Raw genomic sequence first — 19,961 nt, forward strand, 5'->3', positions numbered from 1 at the left:
AGATAGAACAATATAAATTAATGTGAAGAACAGAGAAAATATATTGGGGGGGGAATGTATATAGAGTCTCAGGGACCTCTTAGGTAATATCAAACAATCCAACATATATGTAATTGGAACCTCAGAAGGAGAGGAGAGAGAGAATGGGATAGAAAACAAATTTTGAACATTCCCCAAGTTTGATGAAAACCAGAAATGTACAGATATAATAATAATCAATAAATACAAGACTCAATGAACCCAAAGAAGTTTGCATCAAGTCACATTATGGCAAAACTGTTGAAAGCCAAAGATAAAGAACAGAGGTTGGAAGCAGTAAGAGAAAAGACACATTTCAAACAGCAAGGACCCATTTAATGAATGATTTCACCTCAGCAACTATGGAGGCCAAAGTAAATGGAAGAACTAGTTTATGTAAAGTGCTGGAAGGAAAGAAAAAAGCCTGTCAATTCAGAATTCTATATTAAAAGGAAATATCCTTCAAGTATCAAGATGATTCCATAATTAGATAGTGGTGATGATGGCAAAACCTTGTGAATATACTGAAAAAAGAAAAAAAAGCACTGGCTTATATACCTTAAAAGGATGAATTTAATAGTATGTGAATTATATCTCGATTTGTTTTTTTTTTTTTTAAAAAAAAAATGAAGGATAAGAAAACTTTTTCACATAAAAGAAAACTCAGACACTTCTACACTGCAAGAAATGTCAAAAGAAGTTCAAGGTTGAGGAAGAGTGATACCAGATGGAATTTTGGATTCTTAGAAGAAGATGATCATCAGAAAATGATAAATATCTGCAGAAATGCAAAAGTCTCAATCTTTCCTCTTAATTTCTTTATAAATTGTACTAGAGGCCCGGTGCACAAAAATTTGTGCACTTGGGGGGGAAGGGGGGTGTCCCTTAGCCCGGCCTGTGCCCTCTCACAGTCTGGGACCCCTCAGGAGATAACGACCTGCTGGCTTAGGCCTGCGCCCGGGTGGCAGAGGGCAGGCCCAATCCCTAGGTGCAGCACCTGGTCGGGCTCAGAGCAGGGCCGATTGGGGAGTTGGGGTGCCGCACCCTGTCATGCACAGAGCAGGGCGGATTGGGAGGTTGCGATGCCACCCTCAGTCACGCTCAGGGTAGGGCCCATTGGGGGGTTAGGGCACTGCCACCTGTCACACTCAAGGCAGGGTCGATGGGGAGGTTGCGGCGCCACACCCTGTCACGCACAGAGCAGGGCCGATCAGGGGGTTGGGGAGCTCCTCACTATCACGCACAGACCAGGGTCAATCAGGGGGTTGGGGAGCTCCCCCCTGTCACGCACAAAGCAGGGCCGATCAGGGGGTTGAGGAGCTCCCCCCTGTCACTCACAGAGTAGGGCCGATAGGGGAGTTGGCGCACCGCCCCCTGTCACACACACAGCAGGGTGGATCAGGGGGTTGGAGCACTGCCCTCTATCACCCACAGAGCACGGCCGATCAGGGGGTTGGGGCTCTGCCACTGTCACACTCAGGTCAGGGCCGATGGGGAGGTTATGGCTCTACCCCGTCACACACAGAGCAGGGCCCGTTTGGGGGTGGGGGAGTTGGGGCGCCGCACCATCACACACAGAGCCGCAGGGTGATCAGGGGGTTGGGGAGCTCCCCCCTATCAGGCACAGAGGAGGGCCGATCAGGGGGTTGGGGTGCCTTCCCCTGTCACGAAAAGAGCAGGGTGGTTAGGGAGGTTGTGGCCCCGCCCCCTGTCACACACAGAGCCGCAGGGTGATCAGGGGGTTTGGGCACTGCCCCCTGTCATGCTGATCCCGGTGCCGGGAGGCCTCTCAGCTCTGCTGATCCCGGTGCTGGGAGGCATATTACCCTTTTACTATATAGAATAGAGGCCTGGTGCATGGGTGGGGGCTGGCTGGTTTGCCCTGAAGGGTGTCCTGGATCAGGGTGGGGGTCCCCACTGGGGTGCCTGGCCAGCCTGGATGAGGGAATGATGGCTGTTTGCAGCTGGTCACACACCCTTCAGGGTGGGGGTCCCCACTGGGGTGCCTGGCCAGTCTGGGTGAGGGGCCGAGGGCTGTTTTCAGGCTGGGACTAAAGTTCCCAACTGCTCCTTTTTTTCTTTTCTTTTTTTTATTCTGGGCCAGCTTTAGCTCTGAGGCTTGGCTCCAGCTCTGAGGCCTCCGCTGTTGAAAGCAGGTATCTGGTTTGTTTAGGTTCTATAATCGAAACTCTGTATCAACTCCAGCTCTGAGATCCCGGCTCGCTGAAAGCTGGTTTCTGGGGTTTTGTTTAGCTTCTATATTTGTTACAGTGTTTCTTAAACTGCAAGCTCAGAGGCCGGCAAGGCAGGCGGGGAACGTTGCAGTCCTCCGTCACTGAAGCAAGCAATCCTCATGTTCAGTTTAAGCTGCCTGGCTGCCGGCCGCCATCTTGGCTGGCAGTTAATTTGCATATCACCCTGATTAGCCAATGGGAAGGGTAGCGGTCGTACGCCAATTACCATGTTTCTCTTTTATTAGATAGGATCATATAAGCAAAACTTGACATTATCTTGTGCAATGTGTAACATATAAAATATGTTATCCCATATAATATACTAGAGACCTGGTTCATGAAATTCGTGCATTAGAGGGTAGGGGTGTTCCTCAGCCTGGCCTGCGCCCCCTCACAGTCTGGGATCCCTTGGGGGATGTCTGCCTTCTGGATTAGGCCCAATCCCTCAGGGCCAGCAGTCAGACATCCCTCTAGCAGTCCGAGGCTCTCGCAGTCCGGCACCCCCTGCTCCTTACCACCCGCCTGCAGCAGAGGCGGGAGAGGCTCCTGCCACTGCCGTTGCGCTTGCCAGCCATGAGCCCGGCTTCTGGCTGAGCAGCGCTCCCCCTGTGGGAGCACACTGACCACCAGGGGGCAGCTGTGCGTTGAGCCTCTGCCCCCTGGTGGTCAGTGTGTTTCATAGCAACCGGTTGTTCCACCGTTGGGTCGATTTGCATATCCATAAAGGATGATTGTGAGGCTTCTATATTTTAAGTAAAATGGTACAGTACTAACTATAAGAGGACTGTGAATAGTTAGAAACATGTTATAATCCTTAGAGCAACAACGACACTAATCAAAGTAGTAGAGCTAAAATGCCAGTGTGAAAACAAATGAAATTCTAAAAAGCATTCAGATGATTCTTTTTAAAGTCAGGAAAGTAATTACATGGAAACAAACAACAGAAAAGGTAACATAAAACAAATAATAAGCCCTGGCCGGGTAGCTTAGTTGGTTAGAGTATCATCCCGATACACCAAGGTTGTGGATTCATTCTCTGGTCAAGGCACATAGAAGAATCAACCAATGAACCCATAAATAAGTGGAACAACATATTGATGTTTCTCTCTCTCTCACACACACACACACACTCTCTCTATCTCTTTCTCTTTCCTTCCTTCCCTCCCACCCTCCCTCCATTCCACTGTCTAAAAATAAATGGAAAAAATATCCTTGGGTGAGGATTAACAACAAAAAAAGGTTTTATTGTAATGTATAGTATACAGAAAACATAGCTGTACACTTTAAAAATCCTATATAGTAAAAGGGTAATATGCAAATTGACTGAACAGCAGAACGACCAGTCGCTATGACGTGCACTGACCACCAGGGGGCAGACGCTCAACACAGGAGCTGCCCCCTGGTAGTCACTGCGCTCCCACGGGGGAGGGCCACTCAGGCAGAAGCTGGGCTCATGGCTGGAGAGCGAGCGCAGCAGCCGTAGCAGGAGCCTCTCCTGCCTCTGTGGCAGTGCTAAGGATTTCTGACTGCCGTCAGTCGGATGTCCCTCAAGGGTCCCGGGACTGCGAGAGGGCGCAGGCCGGGCTGAGGCCCCCCCCCCCTCCCCCAGTGCATGAATTTTCGTGCACCAGGCCTCTAGTCAATTATAATCACTCAAGTCAAGAAATAAAACATTACTGGTGTCTCAGAAGCCCCTGTGGGGCTTCTTCCTGTTGCTGATCCCTTTAATTGTTTCTTTTTTTCTCTTTGTTTTTTAGCAAATTTAACAGGACATGCAGAGAAGGTGGGGATTGAAAATTTTGAGCTCCTGAAAGTCCTAGGAACTGGAGGTAAGTCTTGAATTAATTCTTTTTGGAAAAAAAAAAAAAGTATTTGTTATTCCTATGACAAAGGATTGATATTTCCAGTATAGAAATCAGCTGAAATTTAAAAAGCATAAGGAATTCAACAGAACTGTCAAAGAACCTGAACAAATGATTCATAGAAGAAATACAAGAGGCAGAATTTGAAAGAATTAGCAAGGATTTAGAAAAATCAATCCCTGCTGTTGGGAATGTAAATTAATTCAGTGTTTACATAGGAGACAATATTAAAGAAATCACTAACATTTATAGAGAACTTGTTACTTGCCAAGTACTCCATTAAGTGCTTTATACTGATTGACTCATTCAATCCTCAACTTTATTGTTATTCAGTGATCATCATTTTGAATAATGAAAAGCTCAAGACCCTTTAGAAACCTAACAATATGAGTTTGGTTAAATGGAACATCGATCTATATGTTCTATAATTAGTACAATAAGATTGAAAGATATGTATTTACTATAACATTTTTAAAAGCTGCTATAATGTAGTAAGTTACAAAAAAAAAGGCAACAGAAGAGAATGTACAATATACCATTTCCGTAATATTAAAAAATTATGTATATCAATATCTACGTTTGTGTACGTATGAAAAAAAAATCTCTGGTATACAGACTAATAACAGTGGTCATCCCTGGGTGGTAGGATTTTAAATGATACTGATTTTCTGCTTTATACTTTCTGTGTCTTCTGAATTCTTACTACTGCTGTTTTTACTGCTTGAGAGTCAGGGCCTCATAGGTGTCTGAGATCCCTACATTTAGAAGAACCCACGTTTGGTTTAATGCTCTGCTTTGACTGTTCTATAATTCACGCACAAACCATCCCACTTTTTCATTTTGCACTGTTTCCCTCCTCATCCCCCCCCGCACCCCGCCCCCCCCCCCCTCCCGCCACAGCGCCACGAAGCTTGTCAGAACTGCAGTGTCTCTTTTGCCCTCCCCCTGGAATGTGCTGCTCTGCTGGGAGAACTTGCCACTTCATTTTTTCCTTCCTTCAGGTGGAAGTGAAAAGCAGGCCTTTACCTCTCTTCTTCCATCCTTAGCAGGCCTGTGGTCTCTTTCCCTGGAAGGGGAGAGAGAACCTTAGGGGACAGACCATTTTTCTTCCCCACTAAAGTTTAGCTTCAAGAAGTACCAAAGAAAGTCTTAAAAACATGATCTTACTGTGAAGAAGAAGCAAGGCACCCTGAGTGAAAGAAGTGGAAACAATAAGCAGAATTAGACCCACAGGGACTATTGGAATTATTAGATGTGAAATACGATATACATGTTTATATGGTTTTAAAATTCGAGATTTGACAGTAATATTAAGGAACAAGGCATGCTGAAAAAATGACCAGACAGATTTGAAAAAGAACCAATAGAGCTTCCAGAGTGAAAAAACAATTCAAATTATACATTTAGTAGGTGTCTTACTAGCAACTGAGATATAGTTCAAGAGAGAAAGAGCAAATTGGGAGATGAATTTGGGGAAAGTATGAAGAACATAGAATGGAGAAAAAAGAGATGGCATCTATAAAAGAGATTAAGATAAGATAGACAATAGCTGAAAATTTACTAAGATTGATTGAACATATGAATTTGCAGGTTTAGGAAATAGAGCGAATCACAAGCAGACAAGTATAAATAAATTATTTTTTTAAATTCTCACCCAAGGGTATGTTTTTATTGATTTTAGGGAGAGAGAGGAAGAGAGAGAGAAACAATTGATATGAGAAACATCCATTGGCTGCATCCCATATGTGACCCAACCAGGGATCAAATCCAAAATCTGGGTTTATGCCCTAACTGGGAATTGACCCACAACCTTTTGGTGTACAGGATGATGCTCCAACCAACTGAGCTACTAGCCAGGGCTAAAGAAGTTCTTACATAGATACATCATAGAGAAACTGATGAACACCAGAGACAGATACCCTAAAGGTAGCCAGGGAGAAGACTTATTTATGAAGGAGCAATAATTAGATTAATGACATTTTCAACAGTGACCATGAAACCCGTAGGAGAGTGGAAGAATATCTGCTAAATGCCCAGACAAAATAGCTGTCAATTTAGAATTATATACCCAGCAAAACTTTTCCAGAAGTGAGAGCAAAATAGACATTTTCAAATATACAAAAGCTGGGTGTGTTTTTTACCAGTAGGTCCTCATTAAAATTTTTTTCTAAAAGATATAGCTATAGGGAGAAGAAAAGTGATCTCAGGAGCATTTCTGAGATGCAGAAAGGATTCATGAGCAAAGAAAATCTAAATAATATTGTCTGTGTGAAAGCATGGTCGTAATGTCAAAATTGTCGTGGTAAAAGCAGCAAACTGAAATATTAGACAAAAGTAGCATATAATTTTGTATATGATAGGAGTGATGTTCTGAGATAGTGTTCCTCAAGCTTTATCATGCACATGAAACTTGAATGTGTAAATTACCACACTGATTGAAAAAGAATGAAATACCTGAACAGTCCTATAACTCTTAAAGAAATTGGTCAGTAAGCAAGTCCTCCTAATAGGAAAACACTTGATACAGTTTTAAGAGTGAGTTCTGCCAAACATTAGAGACATAGATCATTTTAATCTTCTACAAACTCAGAGAACAGAAAAAGTTGGATTATCTCCTCCAATTTACTGTATGAGGTCAGTAGTATAACCTTGATTCCAAAAAACAGATAAAGAGAGTGTGAGGAAGGAATATTATAGGCCAGTTTAATATAAAATTTGTAAAATCAAACCTCGTGTGTATTTTCTTTCTACACATTGGGGCTCTGTCTCATTATCTGCCTCAGCTTTTTGAGTGGTTTGATCGCAGGTCTTAAAGGTAATTCTTTAAAGGTGAGGAAAGAAAGGAGAACCAAGATGGCGGCATAGGTTAACGCCGGAGTTTGCTGCTTTGAACAACTACTTCAAAAGTGAAACTAAAAGACGGAACGGACATCACCCAAAACCACTGGAACGCTGGCTGAGTGGAAGTCCTACAACTAGGAGGAAAGAGAAACGCATACGGACACTCAGAGGAGGCGCAGTGCTGAAGTCAAATTCTGAGGTGCGGAGTGCGCGCGCGGAGCGGGCTGGCGGCGGAGGGCGCGGTTGGCGTTTTCAATCGGGAGGGAGTCGCAGACTCTGAGCTCCAGATCCGGGCGAGTCTTTAGGGACCCAGACTCAAACGGGAGAAGCGGGACTGCCTAGCTTCGGTCAGAGCGAGTGCAGCTTTCTCTCTGAGCTTTGCAGCGGGTGCTGGGACTCAGAGAGGCAGAGCCCCTGGGGACAGGACTGAGAGCCGCCATAACTGCTCTCTCTGGCCCACCCTGTTGATCCTGTGCGACCCGCCCCGCCCAAGCCCTGCACACACAGGCATTTGCCGGATAGCCTCAGGCAAAGGCTAGATTAGCACCTCCCCAGAGGACAGAAGTTCTCTCACTGCAGACTCAGCTGATTCTCATAGCCACTTGGCCTGGAGGTCAAACCCTCCCTAGTATTAGCTACAACAATCAAGGTTTATAAGACTGCGAACAAAGACCACTAGGGGGTGCACCAAGGAAGCATAACAAAATGCGGAGACAAAGAAACAGGACAAAATTGTCAATGGAAGATCTAGAGTTCAGAACCACACTTTTAAGGTCTCTCAAGAACTGTTTAGAAGCCGCCGATAAACTTAATGAGATCTACAAGAAAACTAATGAGACCCTCGATGTTATATTGGGGAACCAACTAGAAATTAAGCATACACTAACTGAAATAAAGAATATTATACAGACTCCCGACAGCAGACCAGAGGAGCGCAAGAATCAAGTCAATGATTTGAAATGCGAGGAAACAAAAAACACCCAACCGGAAAAGCAAAATGAAAAAAGAATCCAAAAATGCGAGGATAGTGTAAGGAGCCTCTGGGACAGCTTCAGGCGTACCAACATCAGAATTATAGGGGTGCCAGAAGATGAGAGAGAGCAAGATATTGAAAACCTATTTGAAGAAATAATGACAGAAAACTTCCCTCACCTGGTGAAAGAAATGGACTTACAGGTCCAAGAAGCGCGGAGAACCCCAAACAAAAGGAATCCAAAGAGGACCACACCAAGACACATCATAATTAAAATGCCAAGAGCAAAAGATAAAGAGAGAATCTTAAAAACAGCAAGAGAAAGAAACTCAGTTACCTACAAGGGAATACCCATACGACTGTCAGCTGATTTCTCAACAGAAACTTTGCAGGCCAGAAGGGAGTGGCAAGAAATATTCAAAGTGATGAATACCAAGAACCTACAACCAAGATTACTTTATCCAGCAAAGCTATCAATCAGAATTGAAGGTCAGATAAAGAGCTTCACAGATAAGGAAAAGCTAAAGGAGTTCATCACCACCAAACCAGGATTATATGAAATGCTGAAAGGTATCCTTTAAGAAGAGGAAGAGGAAGAAAAAGGTAAAGATACAAATTATGAACAACAAATATGCATCATTCAACAAGTGAATCTAAGAATCAAGTGAATAAATAATCCGATGAACAGAATGAACTGGTGATTATAATAGAATCAGGGACATAGAAAGGGAATGGACTGACTATTCTTGGGGGGGGAAAGGGGTGTGGGAGATGCCGGAAGAGACTGGACAAAAATCGTGCACCTATGGACGAGGACAGTGGGTGGGGAGTGAGGGCGGATGGTGGGGCGGGAACTGGGAGGAGGGGAGTTATGGGGGGAAAAAAGAGGAACAAATGTAATAATCTGAACAATAAAGATTTAATTAAAAAAAAAATAAATAAATCACCACCTTTGCTATAAAAAAAAAAAAAAAAGGTGAGGAAAGAGTTTACCAATAACATTTTACTTTTGTATTTCCATTTTATGCTTCTCTGCTGTTCTATATATAATTGGTGTACTGTTAGCCATGGATCCTGCTCTTCCTCTTTGTCAGCTGCAATATACTTGCTTAAAGACGATGGGATAATTATGAAATGTCACTATAGGTATTCCTATATTTAAAATCACAGTTTTGATGACTAAATGGAGTAGGTGGAAACTTTTATTATGAATATAATAAAATATTAATTTTTATTCAAAATTTTACCACTGATCTTCAGTTTCATTACCTTTTTAAGGTAATTTTTTACAGCACTGTTAGAATAATAGAAGTCTTTGTGTCATGTCAGGTTTTCTATGGAAGTGAAACTGAAAACACTTCTGACAAATTGATTTTTATAAATTTTACACTAGAAAAATGCTATTCATCCAATATCTTGAAGACTTTGTGGAATATTGGAATAGAAAAGGTTTACTTTTTTTTTTTAATATGTTTTATTGATTTTTCACAGAGAGGAAGGGAGAGAGATAGAGAGAGTTAGAAACATCGATGAGAGAGAAACATCGATCAGCTGCCTCCTGCACATCTCCCACCGGGGATGTGCCCGCAACCCAGGTACATGCCCTTGACCGGAATAGAACCCGGGACCTCTCAGTCCACAGGCCGATGCTCTATCCACTGAGCCAAACCGGTTTTGGCAGGTTTACTTTTTGATGTGATACTTACATGCATGTAATATTCATGAAAAAAATTGTCTTTTACTCAGAGTATTGATTTATTTATCTTGTTTCTTTTGGTCTATCACTAATTGGTTGATCAGTTTCCTAAGCAAGAGACTTGGAAATAATTTTTGATTCTTCTCTATTTTGACCTTTTTTATTTTGTTTTCCACAGAATCCTTTTTTTTTTTTCCATCAAAATGATTCTTAGAATAACCTTTTCTTTTCTATCCCTAGTGCCATTAACTCATATTACCTTATATATGCACTGTTTTTATTGTTCTCTTAACTGGTCTGCCTTCCTGCAAGTTTTCTCTTCCATTTTATATACTTTATACATATCCTGTTATAAAATAATATGCAGCCACATTAAAACTCAACATTATTGCTCTATTCTCCAGTTTTCAGAACTTACAGTGCCATTTTTTTTTTTCCAGTTAATTTTTCAAGTCCAAAATCTTTTTTTTTTGTTAATCCTCACCTGAGGATATTTTTCCATTGATTTTTAGGGAGTGTGGAAGAGAGAAGGAAAGACAGAGAGAAACATCGATGTAAGAGAAACACATTGATTGGTTGCCTCCTGCATGAGCCCCAACCAGGGCCCAGGCCGGAGAGGAGTCTGCAACCAAGGTACGTGCCCTTGACCCGAATCGAACCCAGGAGGGGACTCTCTATCCACTGAGCGAAACTGGATAGGGCAAGTCCAAAATCTTATTATAGATTCTTATATTTTTAGAGAGGAAGGAAGAGGGAGAGAAATCTCGATGTGAGGATGAAAAATTGATGGGCTGCCTCCTGCACCCCCTCCTTCCGGGGATTGACCCCACAACTCCTGGCATGTGCCTTGACTGGGAATAGAACTGGCCACCTTTTGATGCACTGGATGACGCCCAACCAATGGAGCCACACCGGCCAGGGCTCAAGTCCAAATTCTTGCCTTGCTGTCAGGCTTAGCTCTGTTTTCTCCTGTCTTTTCTCCAGTTGCCATCATACTCTGCTTACTTTCTAGGTCAGTTAATTTCCTCACTCTCCTCCAGTTACGTGTACTTTCCCATCCTCTGATGCCCAGCCTGTCTTGTTCTCTCATTTTCGTGCTCCTCTTTCTGCCTGTCCAGATCCCACCCAGATTGCTTCATTCTCTGAATTGTGCCACTGAAGCTCTTTTGTAGAAAATGCAGCCCTGCCCTGGTCAGTGTGGCTCAGCTGGTTGGGCTTGGTCCTGTGCACTGAAAAGTTGCCAAGTCTTTTCCTGCTCAGGGCACATGCCCGGGTTTTAGGGCTTGATCCCCAATAGGGGCGTGTAGGAGGCAGAGCAGGTATCTGCAATTGCTCTTACATTGATGTTCGTTTCTCTCCTCTTCCTTCTTCTCTCTAAAAATCAATTTAAAAAATTTGTTTTTAAAAGAAACGCAGCACTGAGTGGTTCTCTGAATTTTCCTTCACATCTGCTATTTTTCTTCCAGATGGTAAGCGCTTAAGATCACCCCTGTATATTTTTCCAACCCTATTGCCCTGTCCCATTCCCATATCCGCAACAGTATGAAGTATAAGTCTACCAAGTATATAATTTATGCTCTTGTCTCTAGAATTATTCTTGCGGTTGATACTCCCACTTCCAGGAAATGTCTTTGGTTCATATTTTAGAATTATTTTGTTTCATGATGAAATTTTGGATTATTTGTGGGAACGATTCTATTTTTATTTCTGCAGCTTTCTTTTGACCATTTTTCTTTCTTCGAGACATCTAAGTATAGACGAAGTCTTTAAACATACCCATTGTGTGCATTATTACTAATTCTAATGCTTAATGAAATGGAGCATGAAGTTCTCAGCTAAAAGAACTTAGTATTGTCTTTGAATTTTTTTTATTCATCGTACATGATCCATACTTTGGAGATCTTTGGTCATTATGACAAAAAGGTAAAATTTGCCCTGTGACTATAAAGGGGCAGTGAGGTTGATTTCTCCTCCCAGTTTTGGTTGTGAGGTACTTGGGTATTGAGGATGACTTAGAAGTCTCAGGTTTGAATCTTGACATTATCATTGCCTGCTTGCCTTCCTTGAAAAATCAAATGAACTCTGTGAGCCTAAATCCCTATTGGCATAAGTTAATAATACCTATCTCACAATGTTGTTATAAGATTTTGTTTTGTTTTGTTTTGTTTTAATATATTCTATTGGTTTTTTACAGAGAGGAAGGGAGAAGGATAGATAGTTAGAAGCATTGATGAGAGAGAAACATCGATCAGCTGCCTCCTGCACACCTCCTACTGGGGATGTGCCTGCAACCAAGGTACATGCCCTTGACCGGAATCAAACCTGGGACCTTTCAGTCCACAGGCTGACGCTCTATCCCAGGGGTGGGCAAACTTTTTGACTCGAGGGCCACAATGGGTTCTTAAACTGGATCGGAGGGTCGGAACAAAAGCATGGATGGAGTGTTTGTGTAAACTAATATAAATTCAAAGTAAACATCATTACATAAAAGGGTACGGTCTTTTTTTTTTTTTTTAGTTTTATTCATTTCAAACGGGCCGAATCCGGCCCGCGGGCTGTAGTTTGCCCACGGCTGCTCTATCCACTGAGCCAAACCAGTTAGGACTTTATTTCTAATAACAAAAATCTAACAAATAAAAAATGTCTTATAAATGACATGTTGAAATTTTATTATAATTTCTAAGAAGTTGATTTATAAATTATCTTAAAAATAACATGTCAAATGAAAATGTATTTTTTTCTTATTCTTTGTCGTCTCTTAACTATTCAAACATTTTAGGTTCTTAACCTTTTTGTATTTTGGATTAACAGTCTTATGCTAAAATATACATAAAATGAATAATAAAGCATTTAGGTTGCTTGACACATAATAAATGCAATGTAAACTTTAGCTATTTATATAGCTGTAAGGGAAAGAAGCCATGTTTCTAAAAGAGCTAATATAGCCCTAGCTGGTTTGGCTCAGTGGATGGAGCGTCAGCCTGTGGAATGAAGGGTCCCAGGTTTGATTCCGGCCAAGGGCACATGTCCGGGTTGCAGGCTCGATCCCCAGTAGAGGGCATGCAAGGGGCAGCCGATCGATGATTCTTTCTCATCATTGATGTTTCTCTCTCTCCCTCTCCCTTCCTCTCTGAAATCAATAAAAAAATATATATTTAAAAAAAATGAATAAAAGAGCTAATATAATGCATGACCAAGGCCTCTGATTAGCTTAATATGTAAGTGAATATCATTTCTTAGCAAATATTTTATTAGTCTAAAATATATCCAGCAGGAGGGAAATACAGCCACCAAAAGATCTTCCAAGTTTCAGGCTGGTCTCTCCTAATCCCTTCTCCACACCACAGCCAGAGTGATCTTTTTAAAGATCCTTCTTAAGTGAATGTCACTTCTCTATTTAAAACCTTTCAGTCCATTCCCATTGCTGTTGGAATTCATTCTTTCATAAGTATTTATTAAGAGGCAAGTACTGTTTTGGGTACTGAGATGGAGTATTGAGCATTTAAAATATATGTATTACATCAAAACTTGCAGGTTGGATAATATTAACCTGGTCTTTGTTTAACATAGAATTATTTCTGGGTTTATGAAACCTTTGCAGAACATAGAAATTCAAAATGCCATGCCTCCTGTCATGTCTGATGAGCAGTAACCATTTGTGCCTCAGTCCCTGGTGCCCTCGTAAGAAGGTCACTTTTTCCTTATCATGTAGGGGTTGTTGTTTCGTTTTTTTGTCACCTAATCTACAGCAGATCTTGCAAGCTGTTCTGTGGAAATACTTGTCTAGTAGACTCTCTGGTGGGTTGCTCAGCCCAGCCTTGAGGGCCATCTTAGAAATGTTCTCTTTACTCATTGGTCCCAGACTCTATGAAAATCATCCTTGATAGGACACCCTTTTAAAAATGTTTTTGTTCTTACTGCAAACTTTTCAAAAATCATTGTATTTATTAAGTAAGACGTAATTCTAGTTCTCTGGTAACTTGCCACTAGAGGGTGCTAGACAACGCACTCGGCAACTTAAAGACAGCTACTTTTTGGTGATGGAAAAACTTTGGGTGAGTTATGTAAATGTAGAAGACTGTTTTAAAAAAGTATGATGACTTAGTCATCATTTGTCATTTTATTCTCTTAGGTGTTTGGGAAGTATCCCTATTAAAAATAGTACCTTTAAAAGCATGTATTCATTAAACTGTCAAAATTGTCATTCAAAAGTGTTTATAACTTTGCATTTGTGCATACCCACTGTACCCTATGCTTCAGTGTGAGCCTACAGTGTGTATGGAAGTCAGAGAGGTTAAATGTCTGTGATGTTTTGTGCCAGAATCAAAAGGTGATTCCATATGATGATGTTGGTTGACATGGTCTCCCTACTGTAAATTCAGTTACTGAATTGGTCACTAGAAGCCAAGCCTGGGACAGGGTTGTGGTTATTACAGGAATCAGAGCAGGGGAAGAGCCTAAGCAGCACGTGGTCTCAGCTGGGGTCTAGGTTCAGCCTGAACCTATGGAAAGTTTTGGAGCAAGAGTGAGGAGGCAAGCCTTTTGTACCCATGTTAGTCATTGGCTGCAGGCTGCCTGGCTGGGGTGGGGTAGGGAATGGTGGCTGTAACTGTTATGCCCAGAATTCAAGATCCCCAAGAAACCACGCCAGGGAGCCAGTCCGATGCAAAAGCAGAAGGTCCTTTATTGAGTTAGCTAACCCGACCCGGGCCTCCAGTCGACGCAGCGACCGGAAACCGAGTGACACTCGTGAGAAAATCAGGGCCTTTAATAGTGAGGGGAGGGGAGCTGACTGTGGGCCCTCCAATTGGCCAGGCGCCAAGTCGGGTCTTGTTACACAGGATGTGGTCATCTCTATGGCGCGCACATCCCTTGCTTGCCATTGGTTAGTTCAAAGAAATCCCGGGCGTGGCCAGGAGAGGCCTGGACCTCCGGGAAGAAGGCACTCCTCCGAGCACATGGCCTCTGCCCCAACATGGAGGATCCAGGGCAAGATAGAGGGCATAGCCCTCGCCCTTTCATTCCCCCCTTGTCTTGGAACTTCCGGCTCAATCATGAGACGGACTGCATTTCTATTCCACCGTTGCTAGAGGCCCGTACTGGGCACACAGAACTATCAATTGAACTATTCTTATAAGCTTAACAAATGGTCCGGTGGAAGGGAAAGAAATCATTTTAGCTTTAACAACTTCTATTGAAATAGGATTTTTCTTCTTAAAATTCCTCCATGGCTATTAAAAAGCCAAATCAAGATTAATTTATTTACTGTCCTGATGTTTGCATAAACACAACAAGAATGGTAACTGACTACCTTTGCTGGAATTTCATGGTTGAACATTAATGTGCCCCGTAGGGCCAGGAAGCCAAGCCATCCAGCTGCCATCAGGCCTGCCTGCAGTATCTGCTGAGTTAGGTGAATCCCTCACCTGTAGCAACTCCACCTGAGCCCACGCTCCAGGCTTTAAGGCCCATCTCAGTAGCCCTCCTACTCGTTGCGGCCCAGAGTGTGTGGGGGTTCTGCAGGGATGCAGAGGCATCTTTACTGCTCCCCTTCTACTCTTACCAACCGCCAGTGATGGTAGGGCATGGGCCTGACGCTCCAGCGCCAGCCATCTTCAGGGCTCCCAGGCAGGATACCAGGCTTTCTTCGTGGCATTCTTAGTGGCTTCAAGTCTTTAGAGCTCAGACAGGGCTCTTTAAAACATGATACTCCAGTCAAAGTTTTCCGTTAATAAAACCACTATTAGGAACCAGTCTTACTGAATCTATGCAAAGAAACGTACTTACTTAGCATTGCCAGATTTCGGAGGAATTACATAAGGAGAAAAACATACTGATTTACTCTAAGATTTTCTGATTTTCCTTGCATGGATTTAAAACAAAACAGTAATTGTTGGTCCATGCCTCAGACTTTCTAGTCTAAACAGGCTTTTTCCAGCTTTACTACCCCTGACATGGGCATGGTGACTCAGGCCTGCAAGACAGTATTACAGGCTGTCAACTGTTAGCTGTCTCTCAACAGAGACCAAAACCTGATGGGCACCCTTCCCTGCCCAGTTGGGCACTTGTCCTCTTGGCAGCTAGACACCCTTTACTTTTGGGGGTCACCCCACACAGCTCCCTTCCAGGACAGCCAACATACATTCAAACCTGCAAAAGAATCAAAGGTTAATATACAATGAAACATAATATTGGCATCATGGCCGCTTCAGGTAGCCAAATCTACCTCTAAACATGTGATCCTATAAATGGTCCTTGTCTCTTTGGAGCCATGTCCATGAAGATGCAGGCATTATCTAAGTGTGATCAATCGATGCTCCATTTGGTGATGAAGTCTCTCTGGATGGACCCAGGTCGTGACGCCGTCTACCTTGAGAGCGGTGGGGGTCTTCAGCACCACGGTGTAGGGACCCTTCTAACGTGGCTCTAGGGTCGCCCAGCAGTGCCTTCAGACGTAGACCCAATCCCCTGGTCTGTGCTGATGAGGAGTTGGGGTTGGGCTGGTTTCATAGATGGCGCGGAGGCGCGGCCAAATGTCCTCCTGCGCCCTCTGGAGCCCTCTCAAGGAAAGAGATAGTTAAAGCGCCAGTCTCTGAGTCAGATTAGAACTTCAAAGTCCTGATGGCTTCTAGGTAATCCTGTTTATCAGTTACAACACTCTGCTTTTTGTCTTTCTACCAGTTCCCTTTGTGGCAGAGCAGCAACCAGGCCTCTTTCAAGGGAGTGCACTAGAAGTGGGTACATTTGACCAGCTTCATTCCCACCCACCTTTACAGATTCTAAGGTCCATTGTTTTATTATTTAATTCAGCATAGGCAGGGGGAAGGGCCCATGGAATCTCTGCCCTGAGGAACTGTGAGCCCCACCCTTAAATGTCCCAATCAGACTAGAAAAGTTACAAATATCTTTTAAATCTACCCCAGAATTCTAAAATCCCAACCTAGCACAAAATATATTTCCACACTTACATAAACAAATACAGTCTTGGGATCTTGAGCAGGTAACAGGAACACCGCCCAAGTCCCCTGATGGGGGCCTGACAGGAACAGATGTGGGGGCCTCCCTTTCCCACGTCCCAGGATGGGATTCTTGACCTATGTCTCATCCAGATAGAAACGGTACTCATATTGAACAAGGAAATCAAGACTAAATAGACATGATAACTAGATACATTTCCCATTAAGAACTTTGAGGTGCATGCCACATTTATACCACAAAATACCAACAAATCAGTTTCAGTTGTGTCAAGAATCAATTACTATTATATATGTATAACTGTGGTTCTACTGAGAATTTTAGATATCTTTTAAAAATGTATCTATCTACAAGCCTTTTAAGAAATATGAGCTCTATTGTCGGCCCTTATAAAGCCAACTGCTCAAAACATTGGTCTATCATACCACTAAAATTATATTAAGACCATGATTGCTAATTTATTAAGTATTAAATAAATCCGCGAGGCTAGCACACTTTTTGCCCCATCTGCATTTCCGCGGTAAAAACTCCGCCTTAAAACTCCACCCCTGAAATTCCATCCTGCCCCAGTGAGCAGACACCCCCCTTGTGATTGGCCAAGTCAGAGGGCGGGGCTGTTCCAAGATGGCGGCCCCCAGGGGCGCGGCAGGCCATGCGGCCAACATGGCGGCTGCCAAGTCAGGCAGCTCAAAGTGGCGGCTGTCTAAACTGTTCTCTAACAGAAAAGATGATTTCCTTATTCTCACAATAAACAAGGGAAGAGCAAACCAAAATTCCTAAAAGATAGATGGCCAACATTATATTGTAGACAAACAGAAATCTCATTAGCTGTTTATACCCTTTATAATTATCTTAAAGAATATTAAGTTTAAACTGGTTTTTGTATTAAAAATCTTCAGTTGAGGTCACAAAATCAATCCTCTCTTCTCAATCAGATTAATAAGCAAAGGCATTTTCAATTAACAGATTAACTTCTATCATTTAGACCTCATATTAGGCATATTTAGATCAACATTTCAGTATTATAAATTTCAATGCTTTTAGATGATTTGCACTTAAAAGTTTTAAGTTTCCAGCCAATAAGCCTGGCATAGCTGCTAAAATGGTCACAATTTTCCTGTTGGGGAAGTCAAGAAACAAAACCATATTCACATGCAAATTTGACCATCAACTTCCTGGTGGTACTTGCCTCAGGGCGGGAAATTTCAAAAGCTACTTTAAATGGCCTTGAGAAACCTGCCTGTATTTCTTTCTTAGGTTCAACTTCGCCATTTTTAAGACCAAAACATCCCCGGTTTTTTTTATTCTGTACACAGCAAAAGGTCAAGTCCAGCTCAAAACTATGCGCACTCGTTTTCAAACTGGCCTTTTCCCTTTACATGTGCACAGAAATCCCGGATGCATTTATAAATTTGTAAACGCTTTTCAATTACAAGGAGGATTTTAATTTTAGAATACTTGGGGAGGGGGTGACCTGTTTCTACAGACCCTCACTCAGGCAGCCGCCCGACCGCCACACAAAGGAGGGGTGAGAGCAGTCCCTCTCCCTCCACATTCATACACTTTCACCAGACATTCATTCAGAGTTTAAACAATCCATTCAATTCCTAACAACTTCCCCATTCCTGAGGGAGCTCTAAAGCCTTCCCCAATCTCCCCGAAATTATTAATCCAGCAAGTCCACAAAACAAAACGGAAACACAAACAACCAAAGGGCCCAAAAAAGTACAGCCTTCCAACTCCATGGAAGCAAAAAAAACAAACAAACAAAACAAAACGAAATCCAGACGTTGGCTGCGCGCCAACCAGCAGGAGCGACCTGCCTTTTCTCAGATTGAGGGGTTCCTTACAGACCTTCCGACTCCGCAGAAGCAAAATTTCCCCTCTTCAGATGGAGGATTGGAGCGCCCGACTCCTCCTTGCCTGTCTCAGATTAAGGGGGTTCGTACAGACCTTCCGACTCCGCGGAAGCAAAGCTATACCCCTTCAGATGGAGGAGCGAGGCGTCCCTCGGCTCCTCCCACCTGTTGATCCCGTGCATCCACTCAGATCATTATTACAGGCATTTACAGGCATTTACAGATTTCAGAAGTGAGCTCACACGGGATAGACACAAAACAAAAAAACACGACACAAACGAAACAAGAGACCTACCGCGGTCAGTCAGGCCCTCCGGACTGGGCGTCCCATCGCTGGTGTTGGGGATCCCGGACGAGCCCCCAAAATGTTATGCCCAGAATTCAAGATCCCCAAGAAACCACGCCAGGGAGCCAGTCCGATGCAAAAGCAGAAGGTCCTTTATTGAGTTAGCTAACCCGACCCGGGCCTCCAGTCGACGCAGCGACCGGAAACCGAGTGACACTCGTGAGAAAATCAGGGCCTTTAATAGTGAGGGGAGGGGAGCTGACTGTGGGCCCTCCAATTGGCCAGGCGCCAAGTCGGGTCTTGTTACACAGGATGTGGTCATCTCTATGGCGCGCACATCCCTTGCTTGCCATTGGTTAGTTCAAAGAAATCCCGGGCGTGGCCAGGAGAGGCCTGGACCTCCGGGAAGAAGGCACTCCTCCGAGCACATGGCCTCTGCCCCAACATGGAGGATCCAGGGCAAGATAGAGGGCATAGCCCTCGCCCTTTCAGTAACCTCTCAGGTGAGGCTGTGAAGAGGACAGCTGTGGCGATTAGAAGCAGTATGGGTGCACCAGCCTGTAAAGGTGTTCCTTGGCAGGGCACCATTTGCATCTATTACGGATGGTCATTAACACTGGCCATTAAGACATAACTGTTTAGCTAGGCTAACAGCTTAGTTAGATATAACCAGAGGATGATTTATGAATGTGCTTCTTAGTAGTCCTTATTTCCTTGTTTTCCTGTATTTTCTTTTAGTAACGTCTTCTGGTGATCAGATCCAGGGGTAGTCGTTTCCAAGTGTGGACCTCATAGTGGGACACCATTTCCTTTGTGGCGTTTTCTTCTTTCCTGCTGGACCGGAATCTTTAGTTTTCAAGTCATTTGAGGTTGGGGTTAAGAAATGGCCTATGGTTTACGTGGATCATTCATATGGAGAAAGTCAGGAATTGACCATAGCTAATATGTAAATACATGCAATTATGAGCTGGGTAATGGATGTGGTGTTTTGGTGTTTTCTCTGAAATTTAAAAAGTGCTTATCTAGAAGATTTTTATGCAATTAGTCTTTGAATATTCAAGCTAATGCAATATTGAATCCACAGATAGTTAATCCTGTAACAATTTTTTTTTTAATTTTCAACCTTCTTACATACTAAATCCTTTTTTAGAAGCTGTTACTCTTCATGAGAAAATATACTGATTTGTGTTCCTGATTAAGCTGTACAACTAATTTTG

The 19,961-nt window shown here is 43.1% G+C and overlaps 1 protein-coding gene across 1 annotated transcript in view; it reads left to right on the forward strand.

Moving 5' to 3' along the window:
- RPS6KA5 (ribosomal protein S6 kinase A5) overlaps positions 1–19,961 on the forward strand; it is a 132,273-nt gene that overhangs the window by 29,469 nt on the left and 82,843 nt on the right. The window contains exon 2 of the mRNA XM_081097434.1: positions 4,010–4,081. Within this exon, the coding sequence (XP_080953560.1) occupies positions 4,010–4,081 (72 nt within the window). The remainder of the gene's footprint in view (positions 1–4,009; positions 4,082–19,961) is intronic.

This window comes from Myotis nattereri (assembly GCF_964212035.1).
Source record: "Myotis nattereri genome assembly, chromosome: 1".
Lineage (NCBI taxonomy): Eukaryota > Metazoa > Chordata > Mammalia > Chiroptera > Vespertilionidae > Myotis > Myotis nattereri.